Source organism: Hyla sarda, chromosome 3, assembly GCF_029499605.1.
Source record: "Hyla sarda isolate aHylSar1 chromosome 3, aHylSar1.hap1, whole genome shotgun sequence".
In the NCBI taxonomy this organism is placed as follows: domain Eukaryota; kingdom Metazoa; phylum Chordata; class Amphibia; order Anura; family Hylidae; genus Hyla; species Hyla sarda.
In genome coordinates this window covers 104,329,613-104,348,999 of record NC_079191.1, presented here as the reverse complement: position 1 = coordinate 104,348,999, position 19,387 = coordinate 104,329,613, and the positions used below count along the sequence as shown (strand labels likewise).

Sequence of the window (19,387 nt, the reverse complement as noted above, 5' to 3'; positions counted from 1 at the left end):
CAAACATCGGTAGGCCGTAGTAACTACAGTCCGCCTGAGTTTGACCCTTGCTTTCTTTAAAAGGAACTTGTGATGAGATTTTACCATAACATCACCCAGGGATGGTGAGGAATAGTGTTGAGCGGCATAGGCCATATTCGAATTTGCGAATATTCGCGAATATATGGACGAATATTCGTCATATATTCGCGAATATTCGCATATTCGTAATATTCTTGTTTTATTTTCGCATATGCGAAAATTAGCATATGCGAAAATTAGCATATGCGAAAATTAGCATATCCAAAATCAGCATAAGCGCAAATTCGCATATGCGAAAATTAGCATATGTTAATCTTCGCATATGCGAAAATTCGCGCACACAGTAGTATTAGAGCCTTCTTTACACCACACAAGCTGGAGGCAGAGAGGGATGATCACTGTGATGTGTACTGTGGAAAAAAACGAAAAAAACAAACGAATATTCGTCATTACGAATATATAGTGCTATATTCGCGAATATGCGATATTCGCGAATAAAATTCGCATTGCGAATATTCGCGAGCATCACTAGTGAGGAAGAAGATTTTACCATACATAAGACATTGCCCTGCATTATACATGGTAAAGTCTGATGACAATTTCCCTATAATAAGCCCACCTGAACTGGTTTGTGTGGCTATTGACATAATCACCAAGTATTAAAGGGGTATTCCGGCCATAGACCTCTTATCTCCTATCCAAAGGATAGGGGAAAAGATGTCTGATCACGGGTGTGACCTCTGGGACCCCCCCCCCCCCCCCCCACGATTTCCGTGCAGCACCAGCATTCTATGCCGGGCTGCTGCTCCAGTCTCAGAAACCTCTGTGTTTCCGGGACTAGAGACGTGTCGTCACGTCCCCTCCATTCATGTCTATAGGTGGGGGCGTGACGGCCGCACACTCCCTCCCATAGACATGAATAGAGGGGGCGCGGCGTCACAAGGGGATGTGGCATATGACGTCACGTCTACAGTCCCGAAAGCACAGAGATTTCCAAGACTGGAGCACCAGCTCGGCATAGAATGAGGGAGCTGCACAGAGATCACAGGGGTCCCAGTGGTGACACCCCCGCCCCCCCCCCGCGTTCAGACATCTTATCCCCTATCCTTTGGATAGGCTATAAGATGTCTATGGCCGGAATACCCCTTTAAAGATGATATATGCGAGGCTGCTGTACCTTTGCTATTAATTTGTCAGACAGGCTATGGAACCAACTTGCTCTTTTGCAAGTCATCTACATTTGGAGATAATTGCTCTCGCTGTGGTTCAGTGGAGGCCAATTCTTAGACAAGGCTATGTAACATTTCCCAGTCTCATTTATTAAAGAGAATAATAAAAAAAAAAAATCACCTTTTCTGAACCTTTTTCATGAAAATATCTAATAGATGTATTGTCGATGTTTGCTTTGGGCTAATATAATTTCACCACTAAATAATGTTCTATTTCAGACGTAATACCATCTATAAAAGCTTTTGTAATGTCCCATTTACAATATGTTTCTGCTTTACTTCTAAGGTTTATGTCAGAAAGCCTTCAAAAATGTATTCCAACGTACACCGTAGCACACCCGTGGTGGGCCTATTGACCGTTGTCTACTGGAGACTCAGTTTTGTTTATTTTCCAGACGAATCCTTTTTCTTTCGGTATGTCAGTGTGTGGTAGACCACGTTTTTGAGCCCTGCAAAAAAAAAAAAAGAATAAAAAAAAAATAAAATGGAAATTGCCCTTAACTGAGTCTCTAGTAGACAACATTGTGTCTATTGAAGCCAATGGAAGGTATTCAAATTCATACCACAGACGTAATGCAGAATTGTGATGCCAATGGGGTATAAGCCTACATACTGCCTGCTGTTATGTGTCTGTAGTGCATAAAAGCTTTATGTACCATTTACTACTGTAAAGAACTGTATGTGTTCAGTGGTCCCTCAGGTAACATTATTAATTAGTTCCAGGACGACCATTGTATGTCGAGACCATAACACAATGGTAATTGGTTCTGAAGCCACAAAAATGTCATCCAAAAATAGGGAAAAGTGAGGATTAAAGAAAAATAAGTAGGTAACTAATGTATAGATAAAGCAAGTCATTACATATAAAAGTAATAAATATCTACTGGGAGCTGTAATCACTGTCTATGTAGAGGACAGGAGCTTCTTCAGGGTCCTGTACAATACACACAATGTCCCAAAAAAAGTAAAATGGAGCCGCCCTTACCTGGTGTCCAAAGGAGCAGCTAACCGTGGCACAGGTAAAGAGTACAGAACATGTAATACCTCCTGTACTGTAGGGAGGCGCTACCAGACAGCCAGTCAGTGCATACGCTTCAGTAATACAGGGGTTTTACCTGTGAATGCCCATTCTGATTGGTCGGTCCTTTCAGCTATTGACATGTTTCACAGATCTAGACTGTCCGTAGCATTGTATGTTGAGTCTGGTTTCAAGTTATGATGCTCCAGAAAAGACCATTGTATAGTGAAACTATTGTATGTTGAGGGATCGCTGTATTATGAATCACTGTGACTATTTTGCACACATTGTTACCTTTTGTTGCTGTTTGCAATCGACCTATTATAACAATTTGTCTCACATTTTGTGCTGCAGAGACATTTCTTCCGCAATTTGGGAACAATATTAACCTACGCCTTCCTGGGTACTGCCATCTCTTGCATTGTTATTGGGTGAGTTGACTTAATATAAGGTTTTTCCTGTCACAACTGCTATTTCTGTGTGAAGACAGGACCTTTCATTTTGTAATATGTATTGGGTGTTTTGAGTTTGTGTACTTCAGATGTGATGCTTGTTTAGCAGAGTTTCTATTTCTTCCTTGAACAAAGTGTAAGGGCGGATTCACACTGCCAGAAATGTGCGTAATGTCCGCCCAGAAAACACGGGCAGACATTCCGCACATTTGCACGATCTGGTGGGTGCTAGGACCACTCGGAAATGTGCCATCTCATAGAACAAAGCCTAATTTAGAAGGATCTGGTATTCTTGTGCTGCTTGTGTGTATACTGTCGTGCAGTGGGGTGCCCCCAGCTTTTGCAAAAAATATATACAGTTTTTCGCATGCAGAAAAATATACACAGTAATGACCACAGTAATACAATTGAAATACCTACCATGCACCAAGTTAGGTTACTTGTAGCCAAACCCCAACGCACGTTTCGCGTCTAGGCTTCGTCAGGAGGACACCCCCTGATGAAGCCTAGACGCGAAACGTGCGTTGGGGTTTGGGTACAGGTAACCTAACTTGGTGCACGGCAGGTATTTCAATTGTATTACTGTGGTCATTACTGTGTATATTTTTCTGCATGTGAGTGCATTATGACATTTTTGGGCATTGTGCAATATATGGGTGGATGCACAGGCAATATGCCCTAATGATGCTGCTATATAATTTATATGCTGCTATTACTTTTCATGTTTTATGTGTATCTTATGGGAACTGTGCAATGTGTAGTCCTGTAGAGATACTTACCAAGTTAGAGCCTTTACCTTTCTTCTGTGGCTGCCATCATTCTTGTACCTTGTTATTTTAATTGTATGCTTTTATGTATTTCACTTATAATAAAGTTTGTACACTATTTTCCCAATACTTATTATGCTGATTCCTTTCCTTGTTTGGTGCATTTAGTCTATCTTTGGGATCAGCATAGATTCCATTGCCAGTTAGCCGACTGTGTAGTTTGGTGATAATGAAACTACAATTCCAAGCATGCCCGGACAGCCTAAGTCTGCCCGGGCATACTTGGAGTTGTAGTTGTGCAACAGCTGAAGACACCTTGGTTGGGAAAAACTGATTTAGAGTAAAATATCTATTACAAGTAGAACAGAGTATTTATAGACTATTCCCATGGTTTACACACCTGTGGATAACACTCACAGTTTCCATATACTCATAGTAACAGCCTAAGGCTTTAGTCTATTGGGCAGTGATTCAGATAGCTCTTTCCTTAAAGGGGTACTCCAGTGGAAAACGTTTTTTTTTTTTTTTTAATCAGCTGATGCCAGAAAGTTAAACAGATTTGTAAATTACTTCCATCAAAAAATTTTATTCCTTCCAGTACTTAGCTGCTGTATGCTCCACAGGAAGTTCTTTTCTTTTTAGATGTCTTTTCTGTCTGACCACATTACACTGAAAATAAAATAAAAAAAGCACCTGATAACTACTGGAGTGCGTTAATATTTTTTAATAAAGTAATTTACAAATCTGTTTAACTTTCTGGCTTCAGTTGATAAAAAAAAATGTTTTCCAGTGGAGTACCCCTTTAAGCTGTCTCTGGCGGCTCCCATACAAAATAAAGGGAGCAGTGGTGCATATACAGTGGTCACCCCAGGAAAAATTTGTATTAATGTGCAGCTCGCAGGATTGTGAGAAAAACAATTCAAAACCCACGTTTGACTGCACAATCCCTTCAGAAAGATCTGGCAGACACTTGAGTTGTGGTACACTATTCCACTATAAAGAGATACTTGTAAAAATATGGTCTTCATGGAAGAGTCATTAGAAGAAAACCTCTTCTACGTCCTCACCACAAAAATCAGCGTTTGAACTTTGCAAATGAACATGTAGACAAGCCTGATGCATTTTGGAGACAAGTTCGATGAAGTTAAAATTGAACTTTTTGGCCCGAATGAGCAAAGGTACGTTTGGAGAAGAAGGGGAACAGAATTTAATGAAAAGAACCTCTGTCCAACTGTTAAGCATGGGGGTGGATCAATCATGCTTTGGGGTTGTATTGCAGCCAGTGGCACAGGGAACATCTCATGAGTAGAAGGAAAAATGGATTAAATAAAATTTCAGCAAATTTTGGATGCTAACTTGATGCCATCTGTAAAAAAGCTGAAGTTAAAGAGAGGATGGCTTTTACAAATGGATACTGATCCTAAACACACCTCGAAATCCACGGGGGATTACATCAAGAGGCGTAAACTGAAGGTTTTGTCATGGCCATCACAATCTCCTGACCTCAACATAATTATAAATCTATGGATAGACCTTAAAAGAGCAGTGCGTGACCGACAGATCAGAAATATCAAAGAACTGGAAGACTTTTGTAAGGAAGAATATGCAAAGATACCTGAAACAAGAATTGAAAAACTCTTGGTTGGCTACAAAAAGTGTTTACAAGCTGTGATACCTGCCAAAGGGAGCAGTACAAGATATTAACTCTGCAGGGTGCCCAAACTTTTGCAGACCCCATTTTTTTTTGTTTTCTGTTATTTTGAAAGTGTAAATGATGGAAATAAAATCTAACTTTTGTTGACATATTATAAGAATGTCTACTCTGTAATTTGATGCCTTTTGGAGAATTTTTCCATCTTTCCTTGGCTTCTTTATGCACATTAATACAAATTTTTACCTGGGGTGCCCAAACTTTTGATCCCCACTGTATGCAACTGCCACTCCATTCTCTGGGGAGATTTGTTCCCCCATTTTTCCCTGTTTCAACATTTTAGAGATTGTGGGATGAACCCAGCACTCTGACACCCCCATGATCAGATAGTTCCTCCAGATATTTCCTCCAAAAAAGTTGTGAATAAACAGCAGGGTTTAACCTGCAGGAGGTGTATTCCATCATCACTGACTGTGTAGGGACACCTCTTTGACAAATCCAGTGGCAATACCCAGTTGTAAGTTTATTCATGTGTTTAGTAGTAAAAACAAAAGAACGTCACAATGCAGAGTTCAAAGAAAAGATGCTCCAGAATAGTTTTTTCATTGGGAGTGTTTACTAAAATAGACATGTGAGGAGCGGTGACAGGTCCTCTTTTTTTATCTTTAGACTGTTTTTGACAATAAATTCCAAATCTTTAGTTCACTTTCTCTAAAAGAACCCGAAACCCCCTCCTACACTGGTAATGGGGATGCCTTCTATGCAGAAACAAAATATGTCTTCTAGTCCATTGTATAGTTTATGGAAAAATATTTATATACAGTGATGGCTCAATTTACAATGGCCTAAACATACAATGGTTTCAACATACAATGGTCCTTTCTGGACCATTGTAACTTGAAACCAGACTCAATATACAATGCTATGGACAGTCCAGATCTGTGAAACACCTCAATGGCTGGAAGAACTGACTAATCAGAATGGGCATTCACTGGTAAAACCCCTGTATTACTGAAGTGCATGCAGTGACTGGCTGTCTGGTAGCGCCTCCCTACAGTACAGGGAGGTATTACATGTTCTGTACTACGCTTTACCTGTGCCACGGCTGCATTTTACTTTTTTAGGACATTGCGTGTACTGTACAGGACCCTGAAGAAGCTCCTGTCCTCTACATAGACAGTGATTACAGCTCCCAGCAGATCTTTCTTACTTTTATATGTAAGGACTTACTTTATTTATATTAGTTATCTACTTATTTTTGTTTAATCCTCACTTTTTCCTATTTTTGGATGACATTTTGGTGGCTTCAGAACCAATTACCAGGTTTCCATAGAGTTATGGTCTCAACAATGGTTTCTACATACAATGGTCGTCCTGGAACCACTAATATTGTAACTTGAGGGATCACTATACATTATATATATTAGTTTAGAGTAGCCGTATTAGTCTAGTGATGCAAATGCAAAATCATAGGATGTTGCAGAATCTTGTAAATGCTTTTGACTTTATAATAAAGGGAGGAATCCCAAAAGCTTTTCTTTTTGTTGTGGTCAGCGCTCCGGCCACTCACTCTGGCCATGAGCACTCTCCTCCTCCTTCCTCCAGAGGGTCCGGGATTCGCATCGTGGGACGTTCCCGTATGCGAATCTCGGGCCGTCACTTACCCCTTGCTCTTGCTGGCTTCTCCCCTGGTTCTGTTCCCCAGAATGCGCACTCCCGCCTCCTAGGGTGCGCGCACGCAGTAGCTCTCAGCTTTAAAGGGCCAGTGCGCCTTAATTAGTGTTTGCACTAGTCCCTTCCTTATAAGTATGTGCACCTCCCTCTACCTCTTGCCAGATCTTTGTGTGCCCTGTGCCCAAGAGAAAGCGTTACTGTGTATAGGCCTGCCTGTGTTCTGACCTTCCGCTCCATGACCTGACCTAACTTCTGTGCCGCCAGCCCTGATCTTCTGCTAGTCCTGACTACGAGTTGCCTCATCCTTCCTGTTCTACGTTACATCTCAGCAGCCTGTGTGGACTAGTCGTGACAGTGGTAGCGACCTTGGTGCCGCCTGACACAGCAAGTACATCTCGCTTTGGCTGCACCTTAGACTCCACTCTCTGGTACGGCCCACGTCATCTTCCACACAGGTACAGCGGATCCACTTCCTCCGTGAGTGTTACAATTTTGCAACATCCTATGATTTTGCCTATATATATATATATATATATATATATATATATATATATATATATATATATTACATTTCTTCCATTTATTTTAATGAGTGAATATCGCCCAACAGACTCACTATGTGACCTGCAGTGGATATATGACCTTTCAAGTGATTTATAGTGGAATAATATTTTCTTTAAATCACAGGTTATTTCCTCTCTTTTTATGCACCTTATTATTGATTTTGCGGCTGCTGCTTGGCATTGAGCCGTACTGTTAGCTTGCTGGTAGCCAGTATATCCAGTTTTTTCCATTTCATGTATTCTTCACATGAATTTATCTATTTAAGTAATTAAGTTAAAATACTTCGTTCACACGAAACAACATCAGCCTCTGAAGATACAGCTGTCTGTGCTTGTTCTACTCTGAGTTTTGCCAAGGCACTGGCGTTCTGATACAAGGAATGTATTTATTTGGTTATATAAAAGGATTAACATATTTAAAAGTCAGGGAGAGAGTTCCAGAGCCATAAATGTTACAGGCTAGCGGTTGTAGTGGCGCTGCTGAATTCTGTGAATCCTCCTGAGTCTATTTAAAATATGGAAACGACAGAAAACAAACCCATTTATCCAAATGGGAAAATTAAACAGAGTTATTTTAATGCAAAGTCAAATGAAGATGAACATCAGAAACACAGATTTCCCTACGTCAGTTTATAGTCTACTCCGCAGCACATTTCACACTCACTGCTCAAAGAATACAATTTGTAAGATAGGGCAAGAATATTAATGAATTCATGCAGTTTTATCATGATAATAGAGCAGCGTTTCCCAACCAGGGTGCCTCCAGCTGTTGCAAAACTACAACTCCCAGCATGCCCGGACAGCCTTTGGCTGTCCGGGCATGCTGGGAGTTGTAGTTTTGCAACAGCTGGAGGCATCCTGGTTGGGAACCACTGTTATAGAGTATCATATTTATCATGATAATAGAATATCATATTGATGGACCGCATATTATAGTGACAGGTCTACTAAGCTAATATAAATAAACAGCAGGTTTTCTAATTACTGCCTTGGTGAGCGCCTACATTGCATCTTATTTTTCTTCTACACAACACAGAGCTCCTCTTAAACCCTCTATGTCAATGATCTACCTCTTTTGTTATGATACTATACAAGACAAGCAGACTAGTGCCATATAATGCACGCATTTATGCATTACATGTCTACATACAGTACTGGACTCACAGAGAATCACCATGGAAATGATGCTTCCCTACCATGGAAATGATGCTTCCCTACCATGGAAATGATGCTTCCCTACCATGGACATGATGCTTCCCTACCATGGACATGATGCTTCCCTACCATGGAAATGATGCTTCCCTACCATGGAAATGATGCTTCCCTACCATGGAAATGATGCTTCCCTACCATGGAAATGATGCTTCCCTACCATGGAAATGATGCTTCCCTACCATGGAAATGATGCTTAAAAATTCTTGAAAACTTTAAATTTCTAATTACAGTGCCACATATTGAAGGTCATTTCACTCAAAGGGGTACTCCACTGGAAAACTTCTTCTTCTTCTTCTTCTTCTTCTTCTTCTCCTTCTCCTCCTTCTCCTTCTCCTCCTTCTCCTTCTCCTTCTCCTTCTCCTTCTCCTTCTCCTTCTCCTTCTCCTTCTCCTTCTCCTTCTCCTTCTCCTTCTTCTCCTTCTCCTCCTTCTCCTTCTCCTCCTTCTCCTTCTCCTCCTTCTCCTCCTTCTCCTTCTCCTTCTTCTCCTTCTCCTTCTCCTCCTTCTCCTCCTTCTCCTTCTCCTTCTTCTCCTTCTCCTTCTCCTCCTTCTCCTTCTCCTTCTTCTCCTTCTCCTCCTTCTCCTTCTCCTTCTTCTCCTTCTCCTCCTTCTCCTTCTCCTTCTCCTTCTTCTCCTTCTCCTTCTTCTCCTTCTCCTTCTTCTCCTTCTCCTTCTTCTCCTTCTCCTTCTTCTCCTTCTCCTTCTCCTCCTTCTCCTTCTCCTTCTTCTCCTCCTCCTTCTCCTTCTCCTTCTTCTCCTTCTCCTTCTCCTTCTCCTTCTTCTCCTCCTTCTTCTCCTTCTCCTTCTTCTCCTCCTTCTTCTCCTTCTCCTTCTTCTCCTCCTCCTTCTCCTCCTCCTTCTCCTCCTTCTCCTTCTCCTCCTCCTTCTCCTTCTCCTTCTTCTCCTCCTCCTTCTCCTTCTCCTTCTTCTTCTCCTCCTCCTTCTCCTCCTTCTTCTCCTCCTCCTTCTCCTCCTCCTCCTCCTCCTTCTCCTCCTCCTTCTCCTCCTTCTCCTTCTCCTTCTCCTTCTCCTTCTCCTCCTCCTTCTCCTCCAGAAAGTTAAACATATTTGTAAATTACTTCTATTTAAAGATCTTAATCCTTACAGTACTTATCAGCTGCTGTATACTACAGAGGAAGTTCTTTTCTTTTTGAATTTATTTTCTGTCTGACCACAGTGCTCTCTGCTGACACCTCTGTCCATTTTAGGAACTGCCCAGAGCAGCATAGGTTTGCTATGGGGAATTGTTCCTGCTCTGGACCGTTCCTGAAATGGACAGAGGTGTCAGCAGAGAGCACTGTGGTCAGACAGAAAAGAAATTTAAAAAGAAAAGAACTTCCTCTGTAATATGCAGCAGCTGATAAGTATTGGAAGGGTTAAGATTTTTAAATAGAAGGAATTTACAAATCTGTTTCACTTTCTGGCACCAGTTGATTTAAAAAAAAATTAAAAAAATGTTTTCCGCCGGAGTACCCCTTTAACATGTCTGACCCTTAAAACATGATACCCTCAGTGCCAAACCAGAATTTTCTTTAAAAAGGGTGATTTGCCAAACTGTAAAAGCTGATTCTGGGTTTATGCCCCTTATCATTACAGAGCAGGGTGCTGGCTGGTCAGAGGCTTTCAACATGGGACTAGGGGAGTAGTGTATGTCCCTGAGGAGAACGCTAAACTGGCATATGGAATTTTACAAGCTGTGCAATGCTCCACAGAAAATATTAGAATATTCAAAGTAGCTAATTTATAGAAGGAAGGAGCTTGCTCTAAAGCAGAGGTCTCAAACTGGTGGCCCCCCAGATGTTGCAAAACTTCAACTCCCAGCATTGCCGACAGCCATTAGCTGCAGCAAATGGCTGTCTGGGCATGTCCAGTAATGCTGGGAGTTGAAGTTTTGCAACATCTGGAGGACCACCAGTTTGAGACCCCTGCTCTAAAGGCTTGGCATTTAATCCCTCATCATGTTTTAAGGCACTTTAAATGGACACTGTCAGATACAAAAGCTTTTGATATGTTGTAAAGTATGTATAACCAATAGGTTTTGCAATTGCTTTAATTAGAAATTTTTTAGTATTTCATAATGAAAAATTCAGTCAAACACCTACCCCCCCTGCCTGCTTGGACACATACTAGTCCTGCTGTGTCCATGCGTCATCACCTATGTCATGGACACACTTCCTTGATTGACAGCTGTGAGCACAGGGCTCACAGCTGGCAGAAAAATCCTCCCACTATCAGTTTGTGTCCTGCTACTGTCAGTGAGGACAAGCTGGGAGTTGTAGTATTGCTAATGCTAGGTGAGATGTGAGCAGACAGCATACTGAGGGAGGGGGGCGGGGACCTGCACGGTGAGGCCACGCCCCCTCCCTTGGAGAGGAATTCAGACTAGTGAGCTAAATTAAAAGTGTAATAAAAAAATAACTAAAGGTGCTAGACACAAAAATTAGATGTACATGGTCAGGGTTATGTACTGAGTGATATATATATAAAAAAAAAATGTTGATGGATGCGTTTTGAAGGGATACTCCGCTGGTAGATATCTTATCCCCTATCCAAGATGTTGCACCCCGCAACCCCTGATCTCCCGCACCACCATTTGTTCTAAACTAATGCTGGGTTCCTGCGGCAGGGGTCAGGATGTCACTGTCACGCCTCCTCGTGACATTACACCACGCCCCCTCCATTTATGTGATGTCACGACCACTGCTGCAGGATCTGTTCTGCAGGTTCAGAACGATGGAGCACCGGAGTACCCCCCTTTAAGGGTTGAACATTGTAGGCAAAGCTATTTTAAGTAGATGGCACTGTACAGCAAGCTCTTTTCCTTTTGAAAATAAGCTACTTTACATATCTTTTTCTCATGGAAGAGTGCATAGCTTGTAAGACCCTATGGAGGAGATTTATCAAACCCTGTGCAGAGGAAAGGTTGACCAGTTGCCCATAGCAATCAGATCTCTTCTTTCATTTTTAAACAATGCCTCTGGAAAATTAAAGAAGCAATCTGATTGTTTGCTATGGGCAACTGGGCAACTTTACCTCTGCACAGGGTTTGATAAATCTCTCCCTTTATGCCAGTGTGGCGATTTTCTCTTGGTTATACACTACTCTAGTAGTCCCACAATAAAAAAGTCAGGGAGCCACAGCACTGCCCCCTCTCTCATTAAAGGAAAATAGTCATCCGTTCACCCATACTAAACCCAATACATCGGGTTATAGTACGGGTGAACAGGAGACCGATGTGGGGTATCTGACTAATATACATACATGCAGTCCGGCGCCCGGTCCCTCTGAAGATCAGCTTCATTCTGCACTGGTGGAGCTGGGCCCGTCAGCTAAATTTGAATATTCATGGTTGCGTGTCACGTGAGCGCTCAGTAGGCACAATCGCTCACAGGACCAGAGACCATGAATATTCAAATCCAGCCGACAGGCCCGCCTCCAGCGTGCAATTCAGCGCAGATAGAAGCCAATCTTCAGAGGGACCGAGAGCCAGATTGCAGGTTCATATATTAGTCAGAGACCCCGCATCGGTCTCCTGTTCACCTGCACTATAACCCAGTGTATTGGGTTTAGTGTGGGTGAACGGGTGACCATTTTGCTTTAAAGAGATGAAGAAGATTAGTACTTGCTAAGCAGCACTCCCTGCTTCCTCTCCTATTACTTTAATAAACTATACTTGACACCAAAAACTTCATGTTCAGATATATATAGTCCACAGAAATCAATGGCGCAGCACTCCAACAATGTTCCAATCAATCAAGCATGAAAAAAACTCTAGTGTAGAGCTGAAACGTTGCTACTGGAGACATGCTTTGAATAAATTCACTTGTTGATTGGAACGTTGTTGGAGTGCTGAGCCATTGATTTCTGTGGACTGTCTAGATAGGCCAGGATCGGGCCTTGGACGCTGGGCACCCATGGTAGTATTATTGGATGTGCTGCATTTTTCTCATATATAAAAAAAACAGGCGCAGCACTCCAACAAAAAGGGGATTTAATGTCTCATGTCAGCCTCATGCTGACATGAGACATTAAATCACCTTTTTGTTGGAGTGCTGCGCCTGTTTTTTGTTTTTTATCTTGGATGGTCTTTGATCAAGTCCTTTGGGATGCTGGCACCAATTCTCTTACTGGACTGGATAAGTAGTGCTGCTTTATTTTGGGAATATATATATATATATATATATATATATATATATATATATATATATATATACACATACATCATACATACAGTGATCCCCCAATTACAATGGCCCAAAATACAATAGTTGCAACATATGTTTTTTTCTGGACCATTGTAACTTGAAACCAGACTTATCATACAATGTACAGATAGTCCAGATCTGTGAAACATGTCAATGGCCGGAAGAACTGACCAATCAGAATGAGCATACACTGGTAAAACCCCTGTATTACTGAAGTGCATGCACTGACTGGCTGTCTGGTAGCGCCTCCCTAGAGAACAGGCAGGTATTACATGTTCTGTACTACTCTTTGTCCCAGGTTTAGCTGCTCCTTTGGACACCAGGTGAGGGCGGCTCCATTTTACTTTTTTAGGAAACTGTGTGCATTGAAGAAGCTCCTGTCCTCTACATAAACAGTGCTTTACAGCTTCCCGTAGCTCTTTCTGTATCTGTATTAGTTATCTACTTATTTTTCTTTAATCCTCACATTTTTCTATTTTTGGTTAACATTTTGGTGTCTTCAGAACCAATTACCAGGTTTCCATAGTTATGGTCTCAACATACAATGGTTTCAACATACAATGGCCATCCTGGAACCAATTAATATTGTAACTTGAGGGACCGCTGTGTATATAAATATATATATATATATATATATAGTAATCCCTCGAAATGCAATGGCCTCGACATACGTTATTTTCAACATACGATGGCGTCTCAGAAAGCAGTATCGACATACAATACTTTTTGTCGGGGCCATCATTAAATTTTGCGGTCCTCCGGTAGCGCTGGCTGCCGCAGCTGCTACTGGACCGCCGCTGGGCTATCAAGCAGGTTTACATACCGGTGCATGCCAGAGCAGCTAACCCCCGTGGTGCCGGTGCAGCCTCCTTGCGGCACGCGGATCCTCACTGTCATGTGACAATGTATTGTCAAATGACAGTGACGTTGCCGGCCTGCGCCTCAGTCGAGGAGCGCCGCCGGGAGAGGAAGACGCGGAGCTGGTGAGTGCTCATTTGCATGGCAGCGGCGGCGTTAACCCCTCACCCCATGCTCAGCGGCGGAGTTAACCCCTCACCCCATGGCAGCGGCAGTGTTATCACTGCCGCGGGGTGAGGGGTTAATGCCGCCGCTGCCATGGGGTGAGGGGTTAACTTAACTCTTCACCCCATGGCAGTGTTAACACCTCAGGCAGCGGCAGTGATAAAACTGCGGCTGTCATGGGGTGAAGGGTCAAGTTAACCCCTCACCCCATGGCAGCGGTAGCGTTAACCCCCCTCTCTTAAGCGTAGCAGAAATCCCCACCAGGCCTGGCCCATAGCCCCACCAGGCCTGGCCCATAGCCCCACCAGGCCTGGCCCATAGCCCCCACCTCGGGCCTGGCCCAAAGCCCCCAACTTGGGCCGGGACCAAAGCCCCCCCTCTGGGCTGGCCCAAAGCCCCCACCTCAGGCCTGGCCCCTGGTTTAAATTTCATGGACTCAGGAACCAATTACCAGTTTTCCATAGCGATATGTACTCAACATATGATGGTCTCAGGGCTCCGGAACCAATTATCAGTTTTCCATAGACATATGTACTCAACATATGATGGTTTCAAGATATGATGGACCTCAAGGAACCAATTACCATCATATGTTGAGGGACCACTGTATATATTTCATTATTAGTCAATTTAGGATCCATAAATGTGCCAGTATCCAAAAGCATACCAGAAACTGAAATAATAACTGTTTCCAGTGTTAAAGGGGTACTCCACTGGCCAGCCTTCCGGCTGAGTTCGGAACATTTAGTTCTGAATACTGTGCGCGCTCTGCAGGGGTCGACCACGCCCCCTTTGCTATGTCAGGCCACGCCCCCGATACAAGTCTATGGGAGCAGGCATAATGGCTGCCACGCCCCCTTCCATAGACTTGCATTTAGGGGGTGTGGCCTAACATCACAAGGGGGCATGGCTGATCCCCGCAGCGCACGCATTAGTTCAAATGCAGCCGGAAGGCTGCCCAGTGGAGTACCCCTTTAAAGTGCAAGTGCTACCTGAGATATAAAGACAAAAATACTAAAGGATTGCACAATGCCCTATGTGCAATATTATACAGTGTGTTTTGCCACCAGTGTGTTTGTGATCTGATGTAATACTTTGCTGCAGATTGTGTTGTGACTACATGTGTGATAGAAAATAAATCATAAACATTTGATCTATCGATAAAGAGGTTGCCAGAAGAGATCAGATTCATTATGTCATAATATTCATAAGATGCAACTGCTGCACTTTTAATATTGTGTTAGAGAAACAAAATCTAATTAACATGATGTCATTATTTTACATTTATAATGGTAATGAATGATTACATCACAACAAGAATATACTTGCAATCACCGCTCAGAATGTATCTAGATGTCTAGAAGCCCAGAATCATGGGGTCATGGATGCAGACGCAGAGGAGTACTCAGTGGCAACACCGGCCGTTTTGCACCTCAATGATGGATAAAGATATCTGTTTGACAATGCACTGCCATCTTGTGGCCAACTAGGTTTTCTGCATTGTTCAGCAGCATTTCTAATAAGTTGAATTTCTTATTGCAGTCTTAGGCCATGTTCACGCGGCATAAAATATGCAGAATTTTAGCCCGGAAAACACATGCGGATATTTTACACATTTGCACGATCCAGCAGGTGCTAAGATCACTCATAGACAGCAATGCATTTACGAGCAAAAACTGTAAAAAAGCATAGACAAATGTATTCTGCTTGCGAATGCCAGAATCAGGATTTCCACTGCAGATATTTCCATTGAAATCAATGGCACTGTGCTGCAGCAGACTTCCCATGCAGAATATTCTGCTATGTGAACATACCCTTATTCTTCTTTTCCCTCAGTTTTAGTGCAGTGAGTATGTATTGTTTGTGTATACATTGGTAAATAGCAGTATTAGGGTCTGTTCATACGTACAGTATTCTGCGCAGATTTGATGCACAGGATTTTCTGCTGTAGATTTCAATGTAAACTGAATGACTGAACACAGCTTCAAATCCTGCGCATCAATTCTGTGCCGAATACTGTACGTGTGAATAGATCCTTAAGAATCTTTCACTCAAAGTTTTCAGCAAAAGAAACCACAGCATGCCCGCTTGTAAATGTGCCGCAAAAAATCTACCACAATGCAGATTTGCCCCATGCAGATACAATTAAGGATATGTAGATTTAGAAAATAATAAAAATTAAAACATAATAAAAGAAATCTGCAGATGTCAATTTTGCTGTTGACCTGCAACTTTTCTACAGAAAACCCATACTTATGGATTTACATGTGGGTATGTTGCGGACCAGTCCTGTATGAAAGCACCCTTATTGTTAGATTTGTTTCATGTGGAATTCATCTATATTCTGTCCATATTTTTATTTTGGGAGAGGGTTGTTGATCCGGTGAGTGCTGAGTCTCTGTATTGTTCACCAGAGTTCCCTATACTTGGTAATGCATAAGGAAGACGGTGCATTACAAGATAAATAGCATAAAAAAGGTAAGATAGCACAACCAATGCGTTTCGGGTCCAAACCGGACCCTTTCTCAAGTGCGTGCATGCACGCACTTGAGAAAGGGTCCGGTTCGGACCCGAAACGCGTTCGGTGTGCTATCTTACTTTTTTAATGCTATTTATCTTGGAATAAATCTTTTCACTCTGGAGGACGCCACCACTGGGATAATTTGCCTATCACCGTCTTCCTTATGCAGTGTCTGTTGCCGAAGCTCCTGAAGCTATCGGGTCTGCCCAGGGCTTCTGACCAATGACTATTTACCTACATGCTCCCCCTATATTTGGTAATGGTTGTGTCTGGTACTGCAGCTCTATACTATTCACTTTGAATGTGACCGAGCTGAAGACAGAGGCAGTACCAGGCACAGGCACTACAATATGTATAGAACACTTGACTGGTGAACAATGAAAGAGACATAATGCTCATCAAAACGCTGTAACCGCTTTAGTCTGCTGATAGGCCATCCTTATTAAAGTCCTGGAAAACCCCTTTTTAAAAGTTTTGAGAATACTACTACTAACATACTAAAGTTGTGTTCACACCTGTTCAATTTTAGGCCAGTTTCTCTCTTCTTTTGTAACTAAAAGATGTTTAGAAACAGATGTTTAAAATGATTTTGGCTGGATTCTATTTATAAACATAATTGTCTACAGAAGCATCTGTCTTCATCTGTTGTGACAAGGGACATCATTTGTGATTAAATGGAAAAATATTGTATATATACAGCAGTGCCAAAAAGAACAGATTGCAGTCTATACATCTAGTTTTTTTCATCTAGTTTGTCTATCTGTTTCTATTTTACAAAGCTTACTCTGGGAAGGCACCTTTTGTTGGGCAAAAAAAAATGACAGCAGATGACAATGGACCCTCTAGGGCAGTGATGGCGAACCTTTTTGAGCCCGAGTGCCCAAACCGTAATGTACGCCAACTTTTTCCCCCTCAAAGTGCCAGCACAGCAATTAAATCTGAATACTGAGGTTTAAGTTTAGAAAAAACAACTTAGGTAGGCAGCATGCTCCCCCACATTAGGTTGTAGTTCCCCCACATTAGGTAGGCAGTATAATTCCCCCACATTAGGCATGCAGTATAGTTCCCCCACATTAGGTTGCAGTTCCCCCACATTAGGTAGGCAGTATAGTTCCCCCACATTAGGTAGGCAGTATAATTCCCCCATATTAGGTTGACAGTATAGTTCCCCCACATTAGGTTGCAGTTCCCCTACATTAGGTAGGAAGTATAGTTCCCCCACATTAGGTTGTAGTTCCTCCACATTAGGTAGGCAGTATAGTTCCCCCACATTAGGTTGTAGTTCCCCCACATTAGGTTGCAGTTCCCCCTAAAAATACCTTTTTTCTTTGCTCTTCAGTAGCTCAGTTGTAGGCACAGAGCAGGGGAGGATGTTATAGCAACTGCAAGTCCAGCAAGATAAGCCTTGCATGTATAATTAGCCATGTGGAAAGTGGACAGAGGGGAGAGGAACATGAAAAAGAGATGAGGGAATGTACCCTCTCTGTTCGCTCCCTGCTTGTGTACAGCTCAGTGCTCCCTCCCTCCTGCCTGTCTGACAGATGCCCTGAGCTTATTTCAGACTCACTCTTGCTGACAGGATTGCTAGGGAGACCCCTAGTGGAGAAGTTTTTAAAGTAAAAAAGACATAAAAGGAGGACATTTTTTTAAATAAAAGTAATTAAAAAGTTGTTCAGTAGGGTTTTATCTTTAATATATAAAAAGTTTGTTTCATGAGAGGTACACTTTAATCTGTGAAAACAACACCGGTCAGTCCTGAATAATGCTTAAAATGAACCTTTCTGAAACCTCAAACCTTTATTTAAAATCTTCTAAAATGTCAACATTTATTAGTTATTCATCCAGAACATCTTCATTTTAAAGTGTCCTTTTCATTGTATAGTGTCCCTTTCATTGTGCAGGAGACAGCACAGTTAAAGGTCTATGGGGCTGTCCCCTGCTACTCGATGGAGATCAAGGCCATCTGTGGGTAAAGGGCATTACTGTGTGCTTTACCCAGCTGTATCTATAGATTGGTTGGGGTCTGAACACTCAGATTCCGGCTAATTAAAACTTTAGACATGATAATGGCAGGGACACTTCAAGCAACTAAAGGCATTCTACCTTGACATACTCTACAATGTGTTTTGGATTAGAACCATTGCTTAAGAGGCACAGTGGATTTCATGGCACTAGAGCATTGCACCATACTGGGTGGTGTCTGAGAGGTTGGGTTTGGTACCATTCATGATGCAGTAGTGGTGTGTTGGGGGCATTCTATAGTGTGACTGAGTCTGTTAAAAAAGGGATGCCCAGGTGGCTGCCTTCTCAGCAGAAGGATGGCGCTAGAGCAAGTTGAGGTCAACTACCAGGTGGTAAACAGCAGAATCATTTATGAGACTGGGAACCCAAGAGCCTAGTTAGCTACTAGGAGAAACTTCCTTAAAATGTTGTCATTAATCAATCAATGGTACTAGATCATCTGTTTAGCTCTAGACAAGCTCAGACCTAAGCTTTAAAATAGAGACTTTCTTCAGCAACCATACATGGTATAGAGACATCTATGGTGTGTCCATCATAGTACAAGTGGTGTGATTGATCACCCACAGGCATAGAGAGCAACTGTTTGCAAAAATGTTAACTGTTACTTCTTCCTTGTTTCTTTAAATTGTTCTTGACATTTTTGGTAACTTTTCAGAATAATATGCCCAGTATGTACATGAGGGTGTCACTGCTTCTGGCCATTACTTTACTTTTTTAAATATGACATTTTTAATCCTTGATTCTCTGTTGTCCCTGAGTTGGTGGATGAAACCTAGCCACCGTCATGACTCCTATACACTGCACACACAGAGGACATGAACCTGTACTTTTATGTCTCCATAAACAACCTAACAATCAGCAGCAACATGAAAGATGTTGTAGAGCTGTACAGAACAGTATATGCCATGAGTCAAGCTCTGGTTTGAGATCTAATGCTCACAGTAAACTTATGTACGGTCTCGATAGTCTCTGTTAGCTTTTGGATCTCTCTCAAATCACCCCCAATCTCCCTCCTCATTCCATTGGC

General features: G+C 42.2%; 1 protein-coding gene across 5 annotated transcripts in view; it reads left to right on the top strand.

The window, feature by feature from the left end:
• The window catches only part of SLC9A9 (solute carrier family 9 member A9), an 848,969-nt gene that overhangs the window by 40,002 nt on the left and 789,580 nt on the right, over positions 1-19,387 (top strand). For all 5 annotated transcript variants that reach the window (XM_056564816.1, XM_056564814.1, XM_056564813.1 and 2 more), the window contains exon 4: positions 2,623-2,699. In XM_056564816.1, the coding sequence (XP_056420791.1) occupies positions 2,623-2,699 (77 nt within the window). The remainder of the gene's footprint in view (positions 1-2,622; positions 2,700-19,387) is intronic.